The 26,403-nt window shown below is 47.0% G+C and overlaps 1 protein-coding gene across 1 annotated transcript in view; it reads right to left on the reverse strand.

Annotated features, from left to right (window-relative positions):
- Positions 1 to 5,827: 5,827 nt before the first annotated feature.
- Efcab8 (EF-hand calcium binding domain 8) overlaps positions 5,828 to 26,403 on the reverse strand; it is a 66,812-nt gene continuing 46,236 nt past the window's right edge. The window contains 8 exon segments of the mRNA XM_060383247.1: positions 5,828 to 6,471; positions 7,322 to 7,420; positions 7,492 to 7,684; positions 8,371 to 8,503; positions 12,248 to 12,416; positions 17,251 to 17,406; positions 17,927 to 18,151; positions 25,498 to 25,578. Of these exon segments, the coding sequence (XP_060239230.1) occupies positions 6,046 to 6,471; positions 7,322 to 7,420; positions 7,492 to 7,684; positions 8,371 to 8,503; positions 12,248 to 12,416; positions 17,251 to 17,406; positions 17,927 to 18,151; positions 25,498 to 25,578 (1,482 nt within the window). The 3' untranslated portion in view covers positions 5,828 to 6,045.

The following is a 26,403-nucleotide window of genomic DNA, read 5'->3' on the forward strand; positions in this document are numbered from 1 at the left end:
AGGCACTCCGGGGAGCTGGCCCCAGTTCTTGACAGATGCAAGACTCAGGAGAGTGGGCCCTGTACCTCACCTGACAGCACAGTAGAGCTGACCCTGGTGGCAGGGGTGCAGGGGAGCTGGCCCAAGGGCATGAGGGAAGGAGCGCTGGCAGCCACTCATCTGCCATGCAGTGGCATGGGTGAGGGAGATACACACGCACACACACACACTCACACACACCTCATCACCTGCTGCAGGTGGGAGAGCTGGCCCTGCCCCTTGATGGTTGTGGCATTGGGTGAGCTAGCTAGGGTAGTGCTAGAGAGCTTGCCATGGTTGTGTGTGTGCAGGAGAGCTGGTGCGCTGGCCAACTCAGCTACCACCCAGGCCCAGATCCAAGGCTTTGGGTTGCCCCACCCCAACATCTACCCCATCTATGAACTGCTAGAGCACATGAAGGGGCCAGTCTTGTAGATGCAAAGCTGTAGGGTCTCCATGACACAGGGCAACAACAGAACATCCAAGAGGAGTCCTGGTGAGAACCCAGTACTGATAGTGTACCGCAAGCCAGAGGCCTCGAACCAGAACCATAAACATTTGCAAGTAAAGATGTGTGGACAAAAGAGTGTCCTGCATGGCACATACTTGATACTGTATGTGAATCACACATGAATCACAGGTGCCCTCTGAACTTGTTTCCTAATTCATGGAGTTATCTGTTGGGAATGTGGCTCGGTGGCTGAGCATTCACCTACCTTGGAATCTGTAAGAGTGAACTAACTGCTCTCAGAGTGGCAGCAGGACAATTACCCTATGAGAAGAGCAGCCACTAGGTAGCACTAGAGACCAGCAGACCTGAGGCCTACCTCCAGGGCAATCACAAGCTTACAACCACAAATGAGGTTAAGGGAACTCCAGGAATGCCCTGCTCTCGCACCCACCTGCAATGCCCTACTGCGTCCTGGGCCCAACACCTTAACTCCCAGTCAGCTTGAATTTGTTTCCCAGCACTAGAAAAAAAAAAAAAAAATGCAGCAGCCATCTTGCCTGGCAGACAGCGTTCTAAGATTGAAGAGGCCCCAATGATTTGGCTGCGCAGAGAGGTACAGAACCATCAGTGGACACCAGAGAGCTACTGGCAAGCCACCCTGAGAGCTGTGCGCCCCTGGTCAATTGTCCACATGGTACCTGCCGCATCAGATTTACTGAAATTTTTTCCAAAAAGGATATGGCTCCCTCCTCTGGCCGTGTGGAAGATGTGTAACTCTTGGCCTGCTGAGTGCAGAGCTGAGTTCTGCCCTGAAGTCACGTGCTTGTTATCTGTTAGAATGTCATCACAGCAGCCCATAACCGCTGGACACATGCCTCCCCTGCCCCAGCCCCCACCCCAGAGGGTCAAGACAAAGACAAAGGCTGTTTGGAAGTTTTGGTTTTTGTATCATTGTTTTGTTCAAGGCTCAGGGGGCTCAAGAGATGGCTCAGTGGTTAAGAACACTGTTTGCTCCTCCAGATGACCCCAGTTTGATTCCCAGCACCCACAGGGCAACTAACAACTGTCCGTAACTCCAGTTCCAGAGGAGCCAGTGCCCTCTCTGGCCTGTGCAGGCACTGTAGAGAAACATGGTGTGCAGACATACCACGCAGAAAGGGTTTCTCTGTAGTGTGGCCCCTGGCTGTCCTGAAATCCTCCATTGATCAGACAGACCTCAGAGATCTGCCTGACTCTGACTCCTGAGTGCTGGGACTCAAAGCATGTACCGCCACACCTGGCAAAGACTTTTTTTTTTTAAAAGGGGGGGGGGCTTTGCAATCAGTTGTCTTCCTGAGTTCAAATCCCAGCTTTACCTCGAACCGGCTTTGTGACTCCTGGGCAAGAGACTCATCCTCTCTGTGCCTTGGCCTCATCATCTGGTAGACTGGGATAGTATCAGACCCTTAGAATTTTGCACAGTTAAGTACTCCATGCCTGTCATTGTTGTCATTACAAGCTAAGACTGATGCTTCCTACTAGCTGCATGAGAGCAGGGTGGGAAGGGGTTCGGTGTTCCTTAGACCCTATGGCTCAGGGTCATACCCTGTCTGATTTGGGCCAGGAGAAGCCCACCATGGAAGAGAGATCCCAGGCCTCCCAACCCAGTCCAGCCATAAGTGGGGTGGCTTTGGGAGAGCAAAGACAGAGGCTAGTATCTCCACAGAGGTCAAGATCCAGAGACCCAGGTCAGAGCCATCCACCCCTGACTTTAGCCATGCCTACCTCTCAGATGAAGGACAGCGTGGCTGAAGAAACAGTAACCATGGGCCTCTGCAACCCACAGAAGAGACCCTATCTAAACCCCAGGGAAAGGTCTTGTCACCTCTCGTGACAACTGGTTCTAAACTCAACCTGCAGTACTACAGGAGGTTGGCATGGGGTGGGGTGGAAATGCATCCTCTGCTAAGAGTAGGGAGAGTATTTAATTCAGCAGAATGAGTGTCTCAGACCACTTCCAACCTCCTTGGGGGCCTCTTACACATCTCCAACCCCAAATTATAGGATCCCATTCTTTTCCAATCATTTCAACTGCAGACATCCTTTGACGCTCGTAGTTAATTCGCATTGTAAGTCAGCCAATCGGATACTGTGTGATGAAATCTTGGGTTTGGGTTTCTGAAACTGGAGATCTATGGCTGCTGCAAATACTTCTTTCTTCCGGGGCACACTTACAAACATTTAGATTATTTGTGCCCATTCGGAGTTGGTCTATTGTATCATTGAACCTATTTCCTTTTCCTTACTTTGTCCAGAGACATGAAAAAGAGCCAGGCCTGATGGCAAGTTGACCCCACTGGACCATTTGCATCATGGAAAGGGCAGCATTTCATCTTTCCTGGAACAGATTACTGATCTGGTTATGGATTTGCCTTTCCTGCACGTAAAGCTTCCACCAGGAGACACAAATAAACATTGTGGAGACTAAGTCTTCCTCCTGGGCACTTTGGGCTCATAATGCGACTGATCTAGACTACCAGAGGGAAACTGGACTACCTCTCCACAATGGGAGGATGTAAGAGACACTATTGAGGTCGGTAAAAGACCGCAACAGCTGTAACAGCCCAATTCAGGAAGGATGACAGATGGCGTAGACCCTTGAGAATGAAGATGTGAGTCATCTCTCCGAGCAAAGAACCAAGACCTACTGAGGTGCCTACTGAGAGTGGAGGAAATACAGACTAGGTGGTAGACGATGGAATCAGCCTCAGCAGTAGGAGTACTGGCTGCTCTTCCAGGGGACCCAAGTTCGATTCCCAGCACCCACACGGAGGTTCCCAACTGTCTGTAACTCCAGTCCTGTGGAATCTGACTCCCTCTTGTGACTTCTGTGGGTACTGCACACGGGACACCCAGAAGAAATCAATATATGCAGGCAAAGCCCCCATATACATAAAGTGAAAAAGAAGTTAGACTGTATTTTACACTGTAAAATAAACATGAGACTTCGGGGTCAAGGCATGAAGGCTGTGATTTCTTATAGTGCTGTGTTTCTGCGTCGAGTTAACAAGGGACAGGCTGTGATGGTTGGTTAAATGTCAGCTTGACCCATGTAGAATTGCCTGAGCAGGGAGCTATTGCCTACACTAGGTTACCCTAGGAGTACGTCTGTGAGGAACTGTCTTGATTGCCTTTGTGGATGTGAGAAGACCCTTCCTGAATGTGAGTGGCATCTTTTGATAGCTGCCCAGATAAAAAAAAAAAGGAGAGGAAAGAAAAAAAAATCATTCGCTCCTCCCTCCTGCGCTAAGCTAATTCACCCTCTTGGTGGCCACCAACTTCTTCACTGATATTAGAACCAGCTTTTCAAGGTTTCCAGCTAGAATCAAGAGCCAGTGGCCCTCCGGGAGCCTCCAGGCCTTTGAGGACAGATTAGGACTGGGCAACCATGGGGTTCTCGGGCTCTCTGGACTACTCTGGCTGCTGAGGCGCCAATCCTTAAGGGCCGAGCAACTAACAAAAACTACCAGGTTCTCAGCCCCTCAGGTGTGAGACAGCTGGTGCTGGACTATTTCGCCAATATTGAGAAAAAGCAGATAGAAGACCTGTATGGATGGTCTATTGGTTCTGCTCCTCTGGAGCAGTGGTTCCCAACCTGTGGGTTGCGACCCCTCTGAAGGGCAACTGACCCTTTCACAGGGGTGGCATATCAGATAGCCTTCATACTAGATGTTCAAATTATGTTTCATAAAAGTAGCAAGATTACAGTCATGAAGTAGCAACAAAAATAATTTTATGGTTGAGGGTCACCACAACACGGGGAACTGTATCAAAGGGGCTCAGCATCAGGAAGGTTGAGAGCCCCTGCTCCAAAAGACTCTGATACACCTCCAAATTGGGGAAGGTTTTTTTTTTTTTTTTCTAAATTAGTAGATACTTACAAATATGGTTGCACACATAAAACCAAGGGCCGCAAAGTTTGCTCAGGAGCTGATGACACAGAAGCCCCTGTTGAGACACAAGCCACCAAGGCCCTGGGCCTCATTTTAAGGATTTATTGTGGTAGATTTGTCTTCCTTAGCAATGGTCTAAAGTATAAACCTGAGGTTGGGTGCCCCAGAGTACTGTCACCCCAGGCACGGAGGCTGCCTAGAAGACCCCAGGCACTCTTGGTATGCTAACCAGGAGTGGGGTTTTAAGCTTCTGCCTTGGAACCCCACTCCCACAACATCTGACCCAGGACTCAGTACAGTCCACACATAAGAGATATACATGAGGGGCTGGGAGATGGCTCAGTGGGTAAAGCACTTGCCATACAAGCATGAGGGCCAGAGTTCAGATCCCCAGGACCCATGTGTGAGGTCCCCAGAGTCATGTGGCGACTCTAGATCCACTGAGCAACCTTACCTCGATATAAAAAAGGGGAAATAACCTCACATCAACCTTGGACCTGTGTGTGCTCATGCACACATGAACACGTGTGCCTACACACATGAGAACATACACACATATACAATACAAGCACATAAAAAAAATAAGACACATATATAGAGGGGCTCTCTGTGAGGAGCTTGCAGACATAGCTCCCATGGGTTGTGGGAACTTTGATAGATCCAGCCCAAACCCCAAGGCCTGAAAGGTTCTAATTTCTTTAGCCCTTCCTTCCTGTGCCACTGATGAGCCTTGAGCCCACTGTCCCTGGTTGGCTTTAAAGCTAGCTGAGGCTAGCCTAATGCCTGGGGCTGCTGGGAGGTTGCCTGGTGCCACATCCCTGGCAAGAATGAGCCTTAGAATTCTGCTCTGCCCAGAGCCACAAGCCATTCTCCCTAAGGGATTCCTGTTTAAACTAGTGGGACCTCATGCTTCTTCTTCTTCTTCTTCTTCTTCTTCTTCTTCTTCTTCTTCTTCTTCTTCTTCTTCTTCTGTGTGCACATACACCTGAGTTGACCTTCTGTGAAGGACAGACCAGGCAGAGGTTGGGACAGGTGCTTCTGGCTGAGACAGATGCTCCAAGTCCAGGGGAGGAACCATCTCAGATATCCCTGACACAAGGCACAGAGCAGCTTCTAAACACTAGGGCTGGGTCTGGAGTGCCTGGCAGCCAAGGAGGACAGACAGCAGGGACAAAGGACAAACAGACACTGTCAGCCCAGAATGACTTCTATGAGGCTGAATCAGGCTGCTATCAGCCATCAGGCATCCAGACCATGTGATCTACCTGTCATGCCACACAGAGCCCTAGTAGGGTGGGCCTGCTGCATGATAACCAAAGTGTATGTCTGCCTAAAGCCTTGCCAGGTATTGTGACTTGCCCCATAGCATAGCAGGGACCTAAGGGAGTGAAAGACATAGCCCAGCCATGTTAACTGTAGGACTATCTAACACAGAAGAACATTTATTGTCTTCTCCAGAATTGTGCAGAGCCACAAGACAGCTGGACTTATCCAGACGGACGCAGTGTGGTGGCCCCCAGAAAAAGGGCTGCATCCCCTAGGCCTAGAGGAGAATAAGCCAGGGACATGCAATGCTTTATGGGTCCCCTGCTACAGAATAGAGAAAAGAATAAACACCTCAAAACATGAGGTAGGAGCCACTCTTCATAGAGGACATGAACGCTGCTCCCCCGGGGTTTGGATGTTGAATGAGAAAGGGATCAACTGGCATTGGGTTTTCTGACCTCTGCGGGAGAAGGTCTGGGGTGATAGAGAAGAGGCAGACGGAGCTGGAGAGGCTGAGAAAGGTCTCAGGCAGGATGCAGAAGACTTCACAGGGGTAGGGTCCATAATCCGGGAGGCTGAAGCTCCCAGGGAATGCACGGAGAGGGAGGAGATCGAGCCAAGAGGTGTGCTGCTGGTTCCTGTGAAGATCTGACCACGGACAGCTTCCAGCTCGTTCCGGATATCACTGGCCACCCAGCGGATGTGCCGGCTCTGCTGGTCCAGGACCCTAAACATCAGGAAGTCGGGATGCTGGACTGGCTTAAGGTCGGTGCAGCACAGGCTTTGATAGACCTGAGGGGAGATCTGGGAACAGAACAGGAGGTGAAAGCCTGCTGGAGCTTTCAGGGACCCAGAACAGGCTTGCAGCAAGAGAGGTCCCTCAGGTCTTCCTATGTCATATAAATCTCTAGTGCTGTGGATGCTTCTAAAGACCACAGCTGTGGGCCCCACAGCCCTCAGTAGGACCTTCCCACCCTCTCCTCCCCATGCTTGTCTGTGAGGTGGTCATGGCACCAGGACTCCTGTGGACTTTTGAGCAAGGCCATGAGTTAGACCTCAAATGGGGCCTAATACAGAGCTCCTGGGCATGGGTCAGGTCTCCCATCAGCAGTCCCCTAGCTGGGTTCTGAGGAACCTCCAGATCACTCTCACACCAACCTACACAGTAGGGATGTAGCTTTTGGCATCACGGGAATTCCCATAATGCCCTAAGGCAGATGGGAGGGAGAGACTGGGCAAGGTCTGTGCAGGCAAGAGACAGGATGGGGTTTGACTGATTTTTTGAAGCCTCAGATTTCCCTTTATCCACCTAAGGGAAGCCACCCTTCCATGTAATCCCCACATGTATACCCGGTACCCACATCCCTCATGTCTGCTCTTGATTGCCTACACCCATGGGTACAGGGGTAGTCAATCTGATAATGGGCTGCCATAGACTATAATGGTGCCCGGGGGCGGGGGGGATAGACAGGAAAGACTGGAGGAGGACCACCCCTTCATTAAGTCAGTGGCCTGTGTCCCCAGAGACAAGATTTCTGTTGACAGAAGGCAAGGCGGCACGACCAGTTTATGCCAGAAACAGAGGGCACAGACCCCGTGGTATCTGCTGGCCTCAGATGGCCCCAGCATCTCTGGAGCACCCTCAGTCCCTCACCTGCTGCCGCATCCAGTTATACTGCACCCTGGAAGCCAGGAGGTTGGCGTTCCGCACACGTTCCTTGGGTTTGTACGCCGCTCCCACGATTGTGCTTACCTGCAGGAGTTACAGGTCAAAGCAGTAGCAGAAGCTGGCGGGGGGGGCTTCCCTCCCCCCACTTTCCCCACCTGCTTGTCCTTAACCCATTCATTCCAGCTCTCCTCGGTCTCAAACTGTTCTCTGCCCTTCCAGGGGGAGATGAGGGACATCTGGTGCAACCTGGCCCACGCCTCCGCTTCCTTCTCCTCTTTGCCGTGCAGGAGGGCCATCAGTGCTGCCTGCTCACGCTGCTGGTGCAACAGGGCTGCTTCCAGTTCCTTTCTGCGAGAGGCTTCATTCACAACATGCTCCTCCCATTTCCCTACCATCCAGACACACACACACACACACACACACATGCACACCCAAACACATACACACACATTCAGGCTTCCACCTCCTACTGGGATTAAAGGTCTGTGCCATCATGCCTGGCAAGAATTTAAAAAAAAAAAAAAAAAAAAAAAAAAAGAAGGAAGGAAGGAAGGAAGGAAGGAAGGAAGGAAGGAAGAAAAGAAGGAAGGAAGGAAGAAAAGAAGGAAGGAAGGAAGAAAAGAAGGAAGGAAGGAAGGAAGGAAGGAAGGAAGGAAGGAAGGAAGGAAGGAACTGAAGCCATTTGAAATTTGAGGAAAAAGATGGAGTGGGTGAAGCGTGTGGAAAGGAACCCAGAGGAGAAGCAATAGCTGGAGGATCAGCCCTCCCCCATGCATTACACAGATGACTGCTCAGGACCACAACCTTGGGCATAGTAGCCCTGGACAGCCCCCTGCCCATGTGGTGATGACCTTTACAAGGTGCCGCTAGCCACCCTGCAGGGCTCTATCTGTGCTACTCTTCCTGACTGCTCGGTCTTGCCACGGAGATGGCTGAAGAGGGCCACAGGTTGCCTGCAGATTCTAAGTGTCTCGCCCCACCCCAGAGAGAGGCTTCTAGGAGCCAAGGAGCCTCTGTTAGCTATAGAGACTCACCGCAGCTCCAGCCAGGAGCTGCTGACAGTGGAGTGGACAGAGTCGGGCTTCTCCTCCACACTTGTCATCTGCTCCAGATCGTCTATGCTCAGGCCATCCTGCAGCTTCTCCCAAATATGCGGACCAAATGTTCCTGTCATGTGACCAAACCCTGTTCAGAACCAGCACCCTGAACCCACTGCCACACCCTGCCACCCTACCCACTCACCCAAACACTGAGTGCCTGCCCACATGCCAGGCATTATGCTGGCAACACAACAAACCTCCAGACTTGCCAGAGCCCAGTCCTAGGAGGTGCCTAGCTAGAGCTTAGGTGTGAAGTGTCCTGCACCATGTGTAGACTGATACGGGAAGAGCACTGTGCTAAGAGCCTGAGCCAGGCTCCCGGCAGGTTATCTGTGAAGTGAAAAGGGCGTTAAATAGCTGGGACCGGTCTGGGTGAGATCTGGGTTGGAGCAGAAGAGAAACAAGTCAGAGTCCTGCTCTGGTCCTGGCTTGGATGACAATTCAATTCCCAGAACTAGCATGATTGAGAGAGAGCCAAATTCTGAGAGTTCTGACCTCCATGTGTGTGTGCAGTAGCACAGACACCCCTTCCCCACACACAAAGAAATAAAAGCGGGCCGTTCTCCTTGCTGTGGAATTATGAAATTAAGGAAAAGAAAGAATGCAGGTTGTAAAAATCCCATTTTGGAGAAATTACCAAATTGCTATAGCAGCAAACATAAGAGCAACTAAAATGACAGGGAAATCTTTACAGGAAATACTAGCCTGGTGGTCACTTTCTTCTCCAGGAGTGCCCAACATGGATCTAAGCTGTGTAGGAACCAGTCTTGGCCTAGACAGAAGGATGCAGCTGTGGGACCAGCTGAGCTCTTGCCAGCCCTGCAGAGGGCAGTCTTAAATGCACAAAATCCTGTGAGGTATGCACTGAGTACTAGGGTTATAGGGCTGGGCTAGAATGAGATTAAGAGAGAGGGCCTCCCAATAAGAAGCCTACCAAGTCTGCTTTGACATACCCAAGATAAGGTAAACTGAGTCTACCTGAATCTGCTTTCCAGCCCTTCCAGCTCAGATCCGGCTCAGTGAGATGAGAAAACCCATGTTCTGGGAAATTGATACCAATTTCAGTCTTCACAGATCATTTACACAGCGTCCAGAAAAACCCCATTGTGTTCTGTTTTTGAAATGTATATACGCTCGGTTGTATAACACCAACCCCAGTGGTGACTCAAGCATTTATCTCAGCAGGCTGGTCCCCTAACTCTGTGCAGAAAGAATAGAAAGACAGCAAAACAGTCCAAGAAACTCGTGTAACCAGCATTGTGGATACCAGAGCCAGACAATGACATCACAAAGAGAAAACTTCTGGCCAGTATCCTTGGGGAACAGAAATGCAAAACGCCTCCACTTGCTCATGGAGATGTCTTCAACAGTAAAGCAGTGCCCACCACATAAGCACGGGGACCCCATTCCAATCCCCAGAACCAATGCAGAAAGGCACGATGCTAAACCCTCCCAGCAGGAGGCGAAGGCAGGCAGATCCCTGGGGTTTGCTGGCCAGCTAGCCTAGTGAAGTTGACAAGCACCAGGCCAGTGAGAGGGTCTGATTCAAAGACATCTACCCTCCATGTGTGTGCACTTATGTGTGCACACTCATGAGCACACACAAGACTCTATCTTAGCCTGCCAAGAAAACAACCAGTTCTCTAAACATTGGTCTTATCAGTGACACCTTGGCCAAGACACCAGAAGTACTAACAACAAAAGCAAAAATAGAAAATCAGAGCTCTATAAAAGTAGAATTACATGGAACTAAAAGCTCCTAGACAGGTTAAAGGTGAACTATGGAATGAGAAAAGAAAAAAGTCCCTTAGCATATATCTAACACAGGCAACCACTAAAATATGGAACTCCTCCAGCCTAACATAATAACAGCAAGAGCTGATTTTAAAATAGGCAAAGGACTTGAATAGACATCTATCCAAATGAGACATGTTAGTGTGTTAATGGCCAGTGGGCTGTGGATGCTCAGCACCTCTATGTAAGAACCAGAATACACCTCACACTCATTGGTATGGCTGTCATCAGAAGAGCAGGGAACAGGCAGCAGAGGACACACAGAGAGATCAGAACCATTGCAGGAATGTAAACCTGGGTAACTGCACTAGAAAACATTGCAACATTTCTAAAAGCTGAAGTTGGGACTTCTTTGGTCCAGCCACCCTCTTTTGGTTATTTTCCTAAAAGAATTGAAAGCATGTCATTAACCCATTTGGGAGGCAGAGGCAGGAGAATTGCAAATTTGGGGCCAATCTGGCCTACACAGTGAGACCACTCCCACCTTACACATGCATACAAATACACACACACATTGAAAACCAGATCATTTGCTCCCAACTCCCAGAAGTCAGTTCAGCATTATCGCCAGTGGCCAAAATTACGTAAACAACCAAAAGATGGATTCAGACAATATGCCTGTAACGGAACACTCTCCAGCCTTAGAAAAGAGGGGAATTCTGTGACTATGACAAGGGGAATGAACCTTGAAGACATATGGCGCAGTGAAATGAGCCAGACAGAGGGCCAACTGTATAACCTCCTGTCTATAATAGTCAGACCTCGTGGAAACAGAAAGCAGAGCCTAGGCTCTGAGAAGAAGGGAGACACTGCAAGATGACAGAGTCCAGGGAACTAAGTAAGTGTAGCTCACATAGCAAACTGCTGGGACAAAGAGAGTTTTTACACCTGGCTGGTGAGAGAATGAAAGCTGGGAACCACTTCAGAAGACCACAGAGCAATAATGACTGAAACTGAGGGAAAATATTATTATATATATATATATATATATATATATATATATATATATATTACATATATCCTTGTAACAAAAACATGTATAAAAGTATTTAAAGGAGTATTATTCTTGATCATGTAAAGTAGCTAGGAAGAGTAACATGGGTAAAGCAGAATTTCTGCAGAATTTCACAGCTAGAATGCCTAGGAATAAAAAAAAAAAAAACAGAAACAAAGAAAAGCTCATCACATGGCCCCACATGTACAAAGTCCAGAAACAATCTGTGAGTTTAGAAGCTAGGTCAGGAATGGCGGTGCCCATCTGGGACACAGCATTGGAAAGGACAAGAGAAAAGGATTTGAGAGTCCAAGGCCAACACAGCGGAAGGAGAGAACCACTTCCTATAGCTGTCCTCTGACCTCTACATGTGCTCCATGGCATGTCCTCCCCTAATAAATAGATAACTGTAAAAAACAGAAAGCAGCTTTTTCATTGTGTTGGTAGTATCTCCTACAGAAAAGCTAGAGGCATCCAAGACAGTGGTAGGAGGGGACACCCAGGGGTGTCTGCTTCCCAGTGGGGGCTGTACAGATAGATACACACATGCGCTGGATATTCAGACTGGGGCAATGTGGTATAACACTAAAACTATGCTTATTTTCTTGGGTTTTGGAGGTGATTTTGTCTTTTGAGACAGGGTTTCTCCATGTAGCCCTGACTGTCCTAGAACTCACTCTGTAAACTAGGCTGGCCTCCAAGTCATGGAGACCTGCCTGCCTCTGTCTTCCAGGTGCTGAGATTAAAGGTGTGTGCCACCACCACCTGGCTTATGCTTATTTTCTTCGGAGAAAAGACCAGACCTTACCAGATAAAGAGTTCTCTAAAGCTCACCAGGGCAGCAAAGCTGGGCGGAGGAGTGAATGCATGCAAGGGTGGTCTGTGGGTAAATGGACAACTGGACAGATTCACATCTTGCAAGATTCTAGGAGCAGCTGTGAGACCCTTCTCCCCACCGGGCATCCCACGTGTGTTCTGTCAGGGACAGGGACAGGAAAGGCCATGCTTCGGCAGCACTCATACCTATGGCATCACCAGTGAGTTTCCAAGCCTTGACGTCCCGGTCCTTGCCAGCACTGATAACCACCTGGAAGGTTTCCACAAACAGGATATCTGCTATGCTTTCCACGTGGCTAGTCCAGGAAACCAGAAGTGGTGGGGGAACCAGAGAAATGGTGTGGCCCTCCACAACCTGTAGAGGGCAGCAGAGGATGACTTACACCCTGCTACCACACAGACTCCTTATATCAACTATCCCCCATGTTAACTATTCACAACTCGTAACAGTAGCGAAATTACAGTTATGAGGTGGCAACAAGGTAATTTTATGGTGGGGGGGTCACCACAACTGAGTAACTGTATTAAAGGGTTGCAGTGTTAGGTAGATAGCCTTAGCAGATACCTGGGACCCAGAGCAGCAGAGTCCAGGGAAGGGCGCTTGGACCTCAGCCAATGAACTTCCTCTGAGCGCTTTGCATTAGCCTGATGTTTGTAGGTCTAAGCACTTCTTCGGCTTCATGTGCCCCTTTGGTAAAGCCACCAGAGTCACTTTCCGTTTGCTGGCTGAGAACCTCTACACAGACCATCTCGTTGGAACCTCACAGTCTTGTAGACCATAGAAAGCATGTTCACCACTTTATTGAGAAAGTGATGGGACCAGACGTAAGTCTGAACACCTTCTAACTCTTTATGGCCAAGCATTGGAAGAACAGACTGTAAGACGTGACTGGCAACATTACCCTAGGAAAGATGTTACTAAGAGAAAATAACTCTATGTAACTGAGAAGTGACCCTGGACCGTGTGTGTGTGTGTGTGTGTGTGTGTGAGAGAGAGAGAGAGAGAGAGAGAGAGTGTGTGTTTCTGTGTGTGTGTTTGTGTGTATGTGTGAGAGAGAGAGAGAGAGTTTCTGTGTGTGTGTTTGTGTGTGTGTGTGTGTGAGAGAGAGAGAGAGAGAGTGTGTTTCTGTGTGTGTGTTTGTGTGTGTGTGTATGTGTGAGAGAGAGAGTTTCTGTGTGTGTGTTTGTGTGTGTGTGTGTGAGAGAGAGAGAGAGAGAGAGTGTGTTTCTGTGTGTGTGTTTGTGTGTGTGTGTGTGAGAGAGAGAGAGAGAGTGTGTTTCTGTGTGTGTGTTTGTGTGTGTATGTGTGAGAGAGAGAGAGTTTCTGTGTGTGTGTTTGTGTGTGTGTGTATGTGTGAGAGAGAGAGAGAGTTTCTGTGTGTGTGTTTGTGTGTGTGTGTATGTGTGAGAGAGAGAGAGAGTTTCTGTGTGTGTGTGTGTGTGTGTGTATGCTTCATTCATATACATATGTTTACTTGTGTTTGCCTACATGTATGCATGTACACATGCATGTATATGGCACAGGTGGTAGCTTCAAGTTGACGTCGGGTGTCCTCCTTGACCTCTCTTGCTGAACCCAGAGTTTGCCAATTCCAGCTGGTCTAGCTAGCCAGCTTTCTCCAGCATCCCCAGCCTCTGGCCCATGCAGTGCCCGCCCAGCTGTTAGATGGGTCCTAGGGGCTCAGCCTTCAGCCCTCACACTTGGGCAGCAAGTGCTGTATCCAATGAGCCATCTGCCCAGTCCCAAACAACTTGAGCTAAGACTGAGGAAGAGACACTTATTCTGCTATAAATAGGAACGGTAAGTTAGACTAATGCAAACTATAACCCAACAATGAAAGACAGCAGAGAGCTCAGAAACCATCCTAAGCATATGTGAAACCCTGCTGTACAAGAATAGTATCTCACAGTGTGGTTCAAAAACAGGACCTGCTCACCAGTGGTCTGTCGAAAGAAAACCAACCATCATCTCATCCGAAACTAAAATAAACACTATGAGCTTTGACTTTTATTTGTTTTGGTTTTGGGGTGCTGTTTGGTTTGGTTAGTTGGTTGGTCTTTTGGTTTTTAGGTTTTGAGACAAGGTCTCATGGGGTATCAAAAGTATTATTAGGACCTCACAAAAAAAAAAAAAAAAAAACCTGTTGGAAGAGTTTGTGTAGAAACTGTCGTTTATATTCCTCAGCATTCCTTCCATGAGACATTCCATTGCTCATTCCACACTTTACTTGCTTTATTCAGATAGCCCATGTCCCCAGATTTTCTCTTTTATTGAGTCGGTTTCGTGTCTTCCTTAAATTTTATCCATTTTCTTTTTCTTTCTTGCAACAAAAAAATTAAAGCCAGGTGGTGGTGGTGGCACATGCCTTTAATCCCAGCACCCAAGAGGCAGAGGCACTTTGAGGCCAGCCTAGTTCCAGAACAGCCAGAGCTACACAGAGAAACCTTGTCTCAAAAAAAAAAGGAAGGGGATGGAAGGAAAGAAGAAAGGAAAGAGGGAAGGAAGAAACTGTTACAATGTCAACAATAAGTAACAAGCCAAATGAATGCATGTGGTTCTGCAGAATGACCATGACTGCAGAAAATGAGTATCCTCTTTTATTAGAAAGTCTGACTTTTGAGATTTGCTGTCCCTGAGATACAAGAATGGCTTGCCTTGCCATACATAGTCTATAGCCCACTAACAAAATGAAAGCTAAAAGCCATAAAATGATTCTAGTACGTCTAGGAAAGTCTCTTGAGAAATCCCAGTGCCCTTCCACGTTAAGAATTCTCACCAGGGTAGCCTTGGGGAAGGGCTGCTCAGCACAGCAGCACCAGCTCCAGCAAAACCTTAGCTAACGTGAGACTCAGCATCATCAGAGCTTCCCCCCTCCGATTAGGAGTGAGACAGGGATGTTGTGCCTGTTTCTCTTCCACATGGAAATGGTCCTAATCTGAGAAAGCAGGCAAGAGAGAAAGACAAGACACACTAATAAAAAAGAATGGGTAAAACGCACTTGTCCAGTGATGCCATGGTCTGATACATCAAAAGCCCTCAAGACTCCACTCAAAAAATAGAGTGCTAAAGAAACTCAGTAAAGTTACAGAATACAAAAGCCAAGGCCAGGCTAAGCACTCTGTCTCAACAAACAGAGCAAAGAGGATGATAGGTGGCGTAAGCCTGTAAGCCCAGCCCCCAAACGTGGAAGCAGCCTTGACTACACTGCAAGATTAAGACTAGCCTGGGTTGTATGAGACCCTGTCTCAAAAACAGTAAAGAAGAAAAGAAAGAAGAAAGAGGGGGAGTATAGGGAGAAGAAGAAAATCACAAGAGCAGTAATATGAGAAAAGAGTGCAGCTCAGTGTCTTGTAAAAGGGGCTTTTAGCCTCCTGCTTCGGTTGTTGTCTCTGAGGCTCACTGCCTCCTTCTGCTAGCCAAGGCCTAGTCCTGGAAGTGTCTACCCTCTGTACAATCTAACCTAGGCCTAGAATGTTTTCAGCCTCTGAGACTTACTGCTGAATAAGCTCACTCTTACTTGTTCTTTCTGAACTCTGCTGGTTCAATTTAGCTCCTCTCTCAACCCCTGAATTGCTCTGCTTGGCCTCAAACTAACTGCAGCCATCTTTTCTAATCTTCTGGCCCCTTCTCATTCTCTGGCTCATTCTGTCTACACCTGTGTCCAGCTCTGGCTGGGAGATGGTTAACAAAACTGCAAATACGTGCAACCCCTTGACCTAGTTCACCACCTAAAGGAATGTATCCTTCAGAAATGCTAGCACACATGTGAGATAGTACTCACTACTAAGAGTAACTTTTAAAATTAAAACAAAGCAATTTTCCCCCTTGAAAGGGGTTTTATTAATAGCATAGCCCATGGCTTACTATCTAGAAAAATTTAGATCTAGATCTAGAAAAATTTCCAAAATGCATTATGGAATGAGAAAAGCAAGGGGAGAATCAGCGTGTGTGTGTCTACACCTTCAGGTAAAAAAAAGAGGGAAATCACTGTTCACACACATGCTCATGTAAATCAACACTAAAATAACCAGAAATCAGTAACAGGGAATTATTATTATTATTATTATTATTATTATTATTATTATTATTATTATTAATGGAATTATTCAGGGAAGAAGTATTTCACAAGAGTCCAGGCCTCTCTACGTTGCCTGGGCACTCTTAAAACTTTCGTTTATGTATGATGCACACATGAAAGGTTGTGTGTATAACAAATGTATTTAAGCATAAACCCAGAAACTAAACATGATTGTATAAGCAAACCCAGATAATGAGGCGTGATATTGTCAAGACTCCTCCCAGCCAACACACACGCCAACAAAAGTGACAACTCCTCTAACAGGACAGGCCCATTTCCTCCACCTTTATGCTCTCTAGAAGCAGGAATATATAACACAGTGTACACACTCTGGCGTCTGGCCTGACTTAATAATCTGAAGAGATGGTGAGTCCATAGTGAGTAGATGTGATCACCTACCTACTGCTCTGTGTGAGTTCCAGCCCAGGCTGCTGAATGTGTGTTTCCAGTGTGAAGCCGTTATAAATGCTAACTCTCCCAGCATTCTGTCTACGTTTTACATGAACTTCTGGGTGTACAGCTAGAGTGGAACCACTGGGTAGAAGGGCATGCATGCTCAGGTTAGTTAGCTATTGTCAGGTCAGATACTCCCCAGAGTGACCGTGCTAATTGCCAATGCCTGACTGCAACAGCTGCTTCTCTGGGCCTGTATCCCTACAGACTTTGGCTTGTGCCTTTTGGTTTGGGTGAGGATGGAGTGATGTCACTCTGTCACTTCCACTTATTTTTTTTTTCTTGATAACTAAAGAAAAGAGGCTTGATGCCAGGAGGCCCTGCAAACACCAAGTACTTTGAACCGTGTAAAAGTATTGACTGCGCAAAAGAGTACATAGTGCTTCCGTCTTAAACTCATGACTCTAGGGTCCTCACTGCGAAGATCAACGTGAGTGGGTGTGGGTGTGGTGAGCGTGTGTCTGTGTAGATGCACACCTGTGAGCGTGCTTGGCCCTTGTCCCCTGTGGTGGTGACGGCATTTAACAGATTTTCCCACGTGGGCCAGACGTCACGAACGGAGCATGAAGATAACAGTGTCCATGGGAAACCACAGTCCTGGCTCTCTAGAGGGCCCTAAAAGCGCTTTCCCAACCAACCCTCCTGCCATCTTCCTACCTCCTTCTCCTTCTGTGGAATGTGGTTCACAGGTTGGAGCTGGAGTTGCTTAGAAATTAAGAGCCGGAATTTATTCTTTCCTCCACTGTCTTTGACCTCGCTGGGATGGGGTGGTTTCCAGCCAGTAAATAAGCAGTAATCCTTGATGTCCCAGATCTAGGCACAAAGTGTGAGTCAGTGGCCTAGCACTGACTGGAGCCCTAGCCCAGGCCTGGAGCATGCTGCAAGTTCCTCCCACACTGTCTCTCTGAGCTTCAGCAGAGGTTACACCTCTGAGGCAAATAACTACTCACTGACGAGGCGCCACAGGGCATTCTAAGCCAGACCCCTCAGTTAGCAGGCAGAGGGGTCTCGAGGGGCTTAGATGGACAAGGCAGTCCTGCCTCGTGTCTCACCATGAAGCACAAAATCGTCTGCGAGACAGGTGTTCACAGATGAGACATACGACTGGCCAGTGTGGGAGCTGTGGGGTAACCATGATAGACAATAGGCTACAAGAGGCTTGGAGAAACTTTTTCAGCAAGCCTGGTTCACTTCACTGGCCAGAGCAGAACAGGAGGCTCCTCAGTAACTCACCTTGTTCCCACCACCTTCTCTAGCGAGACCAGTACCCAGCAGGAGTAGACAAGGACTACATGCAGCACAGAGATGGCCGAAAGCTGGGATGCTTCCTCACCTTGATGACCCCTTTGCTGTCCCCTGTGAGGAGGATCCAGTCGTTCTCATCGGTGGCCATGGCACCCACAGCAGCATTGTCACCATTCTCTTTAAGGTCCACAGGGAACTTCCCCAGCAGACCTCCATTCCCGTGGATGGACCAGGCGTAGATGAAGCCGTCGATGCAGCTGCTCAGCATGGCAGCTGTGTGTGGCAGGCGAGGTCTGGTCTGCAGAAAAATTATCTGCGGGAGAAAGGTTGGCCTGCCTCAGCAGTGGCTCCCACTGGCTACTGTCACACATCACTAATGGACCCACACAAGTCACCAAGCCCAGCAGATGCCTCAGTCTCCCAGGATGCTCCTTCCTTCCTGGCAGGAACTGGGGGACAACATACTGACCAGAGAGCTATTTGCAGGTATGGAATGTATCTTTTGTTGCTGCTAATTACTGTCTTACCCTAAGTGACTGCAATGGCTCCTGATACCATGGCTTACAACCAGCAAATGTTCATTGGAAGAAGATGTGTAAGTTTGCCTCATTTATCTCAAGTTCTCCAATCCGATTGCTCCCTCGATGTGACATCGTATGACATCGTTCTCTCTTAAATGTATTTACAGCAAAAAGTGCCCATTTGAATGTCAGAGGACAACATGGTGGAATCAGTTGTCTCCTTCCACCTTCACTTGGGACCTTGGGAATGAATTCAAGTTGTCGAGCTTGCATGGCAAGCACTTTTGCCCACTGAGGCATCCCACCAGCCCAGGACCTTGAACATTTTACCTTACCTCAGAAACTAGCAATATCTTCTTATTATAGTGAAAACTTGCATTAAGTCATCTAAGGGGAAACTTAATTAAGAATTCATTTTTAGGGGGATGGGGAGAGGGCTCAGCAGTTAAGAGCACTGACTGCTCTTCCAGAAGTCCTGAGTTCAATTCCCAGCAACCACATGGTGGCTCACAACCATCTGTAATGGATTCTGATTTTCTCTTCTGGTACATGTAAAGACAGAGCACTCATTAAGTAAATAAATAAATAGATAGATAAATAAATAAATAAATATTTTTAAAAAGAGAATTAGTTTCTAACCAGGCATGGTGGTGTACTCTGTTAATCCCAGCATTTGTAGGCATAGGCAGGAAGATCTCTGTATGTTTGAAGCCAGCCTAGTCTACCTAGTGAGTTCGAGACAGCCAGAGCTAAATAGTGAGACCCTGTCTCAAAAGCAAACAAACAAACAAAAATCAATTTCTAAAAGAAGGTAATTAATGTATTCCAAGCTGGCCTCTTTATCTAAAATATTTTATTTATTCTTTGACAATGTCATACGTGTGTATGATGTATTTTGATCATATTCACACGCACCCCTATTCCTCTCTCTTATGCTCCTCCCACTCCTTCCGGACCCCTTCTACTTACCAGCACACATCTTACATCTTACATCTTAAAAAAAAAAAAAAAAGAAAGATAATCCACTGAAGCCAGGTGGTGATGGCACATGCTCTCAGGAGGCAGAGGCAGGCAGCTCTCTGTGACTTCAAGAGCCTGGTCTACCTAGTGAATTCCAGGCCATCATAGAGAAACCTGTCTCAAAAAAAAAAAAAAAAAAAAAAAAGGAAGGAAGGGAGGAAGGGAAAGAGGGAGAGAGAGCCCGTTGAGTTGAACTGAGGTTGCTTATATGTACATGGGTATGAAGTTCTTTACTGGCCAGCTCCAAAATTCTTGGGTATCCTGATTGTCATGGAAGTCCTGAACAAGATGCTCAACCCTCCTCCCATTGATCCAGGTGCCAGGATGAAAAGAAACAGAAGTACTTTAGACCCTGAATTTGAGGGCAATGGTGAACGCTATGCGGCATTTAAGGAACTAGCCACGCCAGTCCTTTTCAGACCTCACAGAAGGGGGTGGGAGGCGAGCAGGAAGAGGCAAAGGGGAAGAAACCGGAAGCAAGAATGCTTCCAAGTGCTCCCTATGAAGCCAGTGTCAGTCTGATCCCAAAAAACTCCACAAGTTAACTACTACTGAACAGCCTTGGTGAACACTGGTGGGGCAAAAAAAATAACAAGCCAAAATAAGCAGCACTCCTCCATGATCTCTGCTTCATGCCTAGCCTCCGGGCTCCTGCCCCTGGCTTCGTTTGGTGATGGTTCATGACCTGAGAATTGGAAGAGGAAACAAGCCCTCCCTCCCTGAGTTGCTTTTTTGTTGTTGTTGTTGTTGTTTTGCTTTTGTTGTTGTTGTTTTTATTTTTATTATTAGTTACATGTTATTAACTCTATACCCCAGCTGTATCCCGCTCCCTCATTCCCTCCCAATCCCACCCTCCCTCCGTCACCTGCTCCCTGCCCCTTTCCTAGTCCACTGATAGGGGAGGACCTCCTCCCCTTTCTTTTTTTTTTTTCTTTGTTACATTTGGTATTGGCAATTATTTACTAGAAATTATTATTCTAATTTACAGTATTTTAAAGACATCAGTTACATATTCAAGAGAACTGTGGCAAAGCCTAGACACACTGATAAAAAGAAAAATACAATGAGGTTACATATGACATTTTTGTTTTCCATGAATTATTTATTTAAGAATATCATTTCTTATGTTGACCCTGTTTTATCAGGTATCTTCAGGACTGGCTGCAAAGTCCTCCTCTGTGGCCTAACAGGGCTGCTCCTCCCTTGTGGGGTGGAGAGGTCAAAGAGCCTGCTATTGAGATCATGTCAGAAACAGTCTCTGTTCCCCTTACCAGCAGTGTATCAAAGCAGATACTGAGACTCACAACCAAACCCTCGGCAGAGTGCAGGGAATCATATGAAAGAAGGGGAGTTAGTATGATGTGGAGAGGATAGGAGCTCCACAAGGACCAAATATATCTGGGCACAGGGGTCTTTTCTGAGACTGATACTCCAACCAAGAACCATGTATGGAGATAACCTAGAACCTCTGCTCGGATGTGGCCCGTGGTAGCTCAGTGACCAGGTGGGTTCCCCTGAGATGCTTTTGATCCTGTTGTTTCATCCCAGCAACAGAGAAGGAACTGAGATCGTTGGGAAGCGTGATTCTTCCTGCCTAGGATTGCCTTGGCTATCCACAATCTTTTTGTGTCTTTACATACGAACTTTGGGAACATTTTCCTAGTTCTGTGATGGATGCACTTGGATGCATTAGATCTGTAGGTTACATGGGTTAGCGCAGCCATGTTCACACATGATCCAAGAGCATAGATGGTCTTTTCGTCATTTAGTGTCTTGTTAATTTCTTTTTTCAGGATCTTAAAGTTTTCAAGATCTTAAAGAAGTCCCTTATCTCTCCACAAGGAGAGCAACAGAACAAGAAAATTTGAACACAGGGAACTTCCCAGAGACTCATACTCCAACCAAGGACTATTCATGGAGATAACCCAGAACCCCTGCACAGATGTAGCCCAGGGCAGTTCAGAGTCCAATTGGGTTACATAGTAATGTGAAGAGGGACTGCCTCTGACATAATCTGATTGGCCTGCTCTTTGATCACCTCCCTCTGGGGGGGAGCAACCTTACCAGGCCATAGTAGAGGACAATGCAGCCACTTTTGATGTGAACTGACAGACTAAGATCAGAAAGGAGAGGAGAACCTCCCCTATTAGTGGACTTGGGGAGTGGCATGCAAGCAGAGGGAGGAGGGAGGGTGGGACTGGGAGAGGAGGAGGGAGGGGCTTATGGGGGGATGCAGAATGAATAAATTGTAATTGATGAAAAATTTAAAAAAAAAAAAAGAAGTCCCTTATCTCCTTGGTTTAATTTATTCCTAGATAATTTTTAAGCTACTATAAATAAAATGTTTTTCTTAATTTCTTTCTCTGGAAATTTGTTATTGGTGCATGTGTAAGTAAGTGTGTGTGTGTGTGTGTGTGTGTGTGTCTGTGTGTGTGTGTCTGTGTGTACGTGCACTATTAAAAATAGTTTTCAATTTTATTTATGTGAATGTGTATTATGTGTGCCAGTATGTGTGTATGCATGCCACAGCACACATGTGGAGGTCAAAAAACCAACTTTCTGGAGTTGGTTCTCTCCTTCCACCCTAGATACGGGCACTAATGAGCTACTGAGTTTTTTAGTGTTGGTTTTGTATCCTGAAACTTTATTCAAAGTGTCAGATCTATATGTTTTTAGTGACAGATCTCAATAATCAAGCCCCTATGTCTCATGGAAAATAATTGAATGCTTCCAGATGGAGGAAAAAGAAAAGAGTCAAAGTTTCTGCAAATCCAGGGTTGAAGAGATGGCTCAGCAAGTGAGAGCACTGGCTATTCTTCCTGAGGACCCAGGTTCAATTCCCAGAATCAACATGGTGGCTCAAAACTACCTGTAACTCCAGTTCCAAGAGATCCATTGCCCTCACACAGACGCAATAACAATGCACAGAATAAATGAATAAATAATTTTTAAAAATAAAATTTATGGAGGTTGTAAAGGTCTGAGAAAGTGACTTAAAGTATGTAAAAATGAGATTTAAAGGTAAAGCACACACTATTAAGACTTCAAAGTTCAAAGTTTTAACATAGTCATCAGTGGATTTATGATAAAGTATTAATCTAACCTTGGCAAAAAAAAATGGCTACTATGATCATAATCACAGACTCAAACATTTTCAATTTCCTTTGGTTGTTTTTTAAATAGAAACTTAAAGTATTCCTCATTGTGCTGAAAATGCCTCCGTCCAACCTATATATACACAAATGTACCTCTAGCCTGTTGATAATGGCTGTTTTGCTACGGCTCAAAGGCATGAGTCTACTCTAGATGTTTACAGACGTTGCTAACTGCTTTTTCTACAATATGGGTGCAGATTACAAACGGACATACTAATACATCTAAAACTGTTAGCTCTTTCTGTAAACTTCAGAAAAATTCATGCAGTCAAACTTCAGGGAATTGAGCCTTGGGTCCATCCATGACAGGTCAAGTAGACTCTGAGATCCCTCGCCTAAGAAGTATTCCTGTCAATCAACGCCTAAGCTTTGCTGCCTACTGCCTACCCCTGAGGGTGGGCTCTTTTCTTCCCCTGATCTTGGGACTCCTTTGCACACCCTCCAACTACCAGACCTATAGGCCTGGATGTTTCAAGTGAATACCCAAGATAAAGATTTTTCCCCTAAGCTCCTTAACTTTATTGTCTGTCTCTCACCTATATCTGCCCCAGCAGACTTCCACTCAGCAGCTAACAGACACCCTCCAGGAATCAACTGTGGTCCTGTAAACTACTCCAAAATGGACTTCACCTCATTATCCCCAAATGATCCTGCAGAACTGGCAAGCCCTGACCTTGCCGAAAGCTGATGTGTGAAAGAGGACCGGCTTGCAAACTATGCCCTCCAGAGGCTGACTTCAAGGCTTTTCTTTGGTCTCCTTGGGCCACTAGCTCCTACCGGCTCCCAGACTTTGACCCACATTGTAGTCTTCCTGGATCACCATAATGAGCTGCCCAGCTGAAAAGCAGCTTCAGAAGAGACAGAAGGTCCTCATCATCAACAAGAAGCCAGAATGATGGGTCTAAGGGCTGTCCAGATATCCAGAAATGAACTTAAACTGGATTACCAGATTTTGGTGGTTAGATGAAAGCCAGCATTCCTTGGGAACTTGTGAAACCAGTTCCCATCTGCCAAAAGGAGTTATTTCCCTTACCTCTGGCAGAAGGTACATATGGCTACCTGTGGCACCTATCAGCCTGCCTCCAGGCTCCCTCAGCATCACAAGTATCAGTTACACATTTCAAAGTCCACGCTAGCATCTTAGCTCCTCTCACCTCTTCCTCTAAAGTCCTGCCAGCTCACAGGCTTCCCTCTTCTAGCTATTCATCCACAGCTAGTCTCACTGCCCTCTCTTTCTCTGTCTCCCACTTATTCTCTCGAATTCTCCCACTCTCTCTGGCTGGGTTCTGTTTTCTATCTCTTGCTATGTCGCTGTCTCCATTAGTCTCTCCCAGTCTCTCACTTCCCTAGCCCTGAACATGTCCAGTCCGCTTCTTTCTCTCTCTGTGCTGAACTCTCCCTCTGGTTGTTCCTTCTCTCATGTCTACAACCTTAACCCTACCACAAGTGGCAGAGATTTTATAGCCCCCCACTTCCAGACCTGGTGTGTGACTTTCTTAAAAGATGATGACTCTTAAAGTATAGTACACTTCAGACAGAAACAAACAAAACAAAAACCTAGATCAGTCCCTATACAAAACAAGTGAAAGGAATGAAGTTTGTAACAGTGAGTTCTGACAGAAAAGGTTTCCCGCTGAATGCTGCTATATTTTTTTAAAAAATTAATACTGAACCACAATTTCAAATGCTCAGTTTGGTATTGAAACCAAAATTATATCTTTATATATATACAGCATAGGGGCATAGAAAAAATTCAAATAAAGGAAGTCCAGCATGCCTGAATTATTTTTATAGGATTTTTTGTTATTGGGGGGGGGCAGTGCACATAAGTGTGGGTGCCCATGGAAGCTATAAGAGGATGCCAGACAGGACTTATCATCATCTACACCACAAATGTGTCTCATTTCTGAACTGGGGAAAAACAGGCTTCCTTGCCATCCTTCACTGTCAGTGCTGGGACGGCAGAACAGCCAGAGGGAGAATACTCAGGCCTGTGGCATCATTCCAAGAACTGTGGGCCAAGGTAGGGCACAGGACCAGATGTGTAGCTGGCAGTGAGGGCATGTACAGGCAGGAGGCTGGGTTTGGGCAGGACTAGGCAGGATGTGTATCATTAAGAAACACAGATAACCAATGCTATTCCTGTTGTATTCTGGCTCTGACCCCCCAAGTCCCTGAAACCCCAAACATAGTCCCCTCTCATCATAGAAGGAGATGCTGGGTTCACACTGGGCTCCCAGGCTCCCTCAGTCCATGGCTGCAGTAAGTTCTCAACCACAGGAGGCTAAAAGGTCTCTCTTGGGCCCTTTCAGAAATAAGCCAGGACAAGCTCATGTCCTCTAGAACTTGATCCTCAGGAGATTCAGTGCAATTTTCTGGCCTCTGTAGACTCTTCATACATACGTACGTATAAACATGCAGAAAAGAAGAGTACCAGCCTAGCATGCATGATACTCTGGGTCCGACCCTCAACACTACACAAGCCAAGGAGTCCCAGTGCTTGAGAGATAGGAGCAGGGCAAGCCAAAGCCCAGGGTCATCAGCCTCAGTAAGAGTTTAACAACACCCTAGTATATAAGTGTGTTAGTTGGGATTTCTTTTGCTGTGATAAAACACTATGACCAAGGGTTTATGTCAGCTTACAGTTCCACATCGCCGCTAGGCTGTGGGTCTTCAGAAACCTTAAGAGTACCACAGTGAGGAGTCCAGGTCAGAGAGAAGACAGGTACAGGAGGAAGAGATAAGCACAGATGAATCAACCCAACTTGCACCCCACTATAAAACACCATCCCAGACCAAGAGAGAGCCTTCCAACAGTGGTTTCTAGAAAAGCCACTTCTCTCCCAGGCCACCCCTAACCCAGACCCTAACCATCTTCTCTGGAATTCCAAATCTTCCCCAGTCCTGTGGCACACCCACCCTACCCATCCTGGAGGCTCACTCCCATGCTGAGCACAGCTCACCTTTTCCACGGACACACTGGGATGCAGGTTCAGCTTCCCCCAGAAATCCACCTTTTTCTTCTGAGCATCTTTTTGACCTGGCTGTTTAAGAATTATTTTATTGGGGCACTCAGTAGATAATTTGGCTGTTTGAGCACTGGGAGGTTTCTGAAAATAAAAATTGGCCTCCCAGGTAACTGCACAGCATCCTCCCTCCTACAGACCATGGAGGTCAGAGGCAGTGGATAAAAGAGCAGTCAAAGAGACACCACCCTGCACAAAGGCCAGTGGGGTATCTGATTGGGGCTTAGGATACTCTGGGGATAGGAGATTTCCATTCTAAGTGACGAGCAACTTTGTTTTGTAGGGCAACTTTGCCTGTAGGGTAGACCCTTCCTTTGGCCTGGAAGTGAGGCTAGAGAGACCTAACCCCCATTCTTCCCAAGCTGTGAGTGCAGAGGCCTAAACTGATCAGCACAGTGTCTGACAGTAATATGTATTCACTTTACTGATTCTCATAGCACCCTGAAGAGCCTGACTCTCAGAGTGCCATGACTTGTAAGCGCTTCACATCACCGCACATCTCATAGGACTATGAAGTATGTACATCTCACAAGAGAACTTCAGCTCAGCAGACCCTGCAGGAGCTGGCCTACATGGCCCCATACTCGGGACTGGGGAAGCTGGCATTTCATTCAAGTTTCAGGCCTCAGGAATGGGAGTCAGACCTCAGCTGCAGAAGCAACTGGGCTGCTTCCTCCATCCCTCTGCCCCTGCATTCCTATACTCAGCGTTGGGAAAATATTATCACTCCTACAAGCCCAAGGTCAGTTTACCCTCCTTCAACCCTTGCTCCCTTCCTACATCCTAAAAGAAAAAAAAAAAAGCAGAGTTGTCATATAAATCCTAGGCCTTCATGGCTTGGAA

The sequence above is a fragment of the Meriones unguiculatus genome, chromosome 4 (assembly GCF_030254825.1).
Source record: "Meriones unguiculatus strain TT.TT164.6M chromosome 4, Bangor_MerUng_6.1, whole genome shotgun sequence".
In the NCBI taxonomy this organism is placed as follows: Eukaryota; Metazoa; Chordata; class Mammalia; order Rodentia; family Muridae; genus Meriones; species Meriones unguiculatus.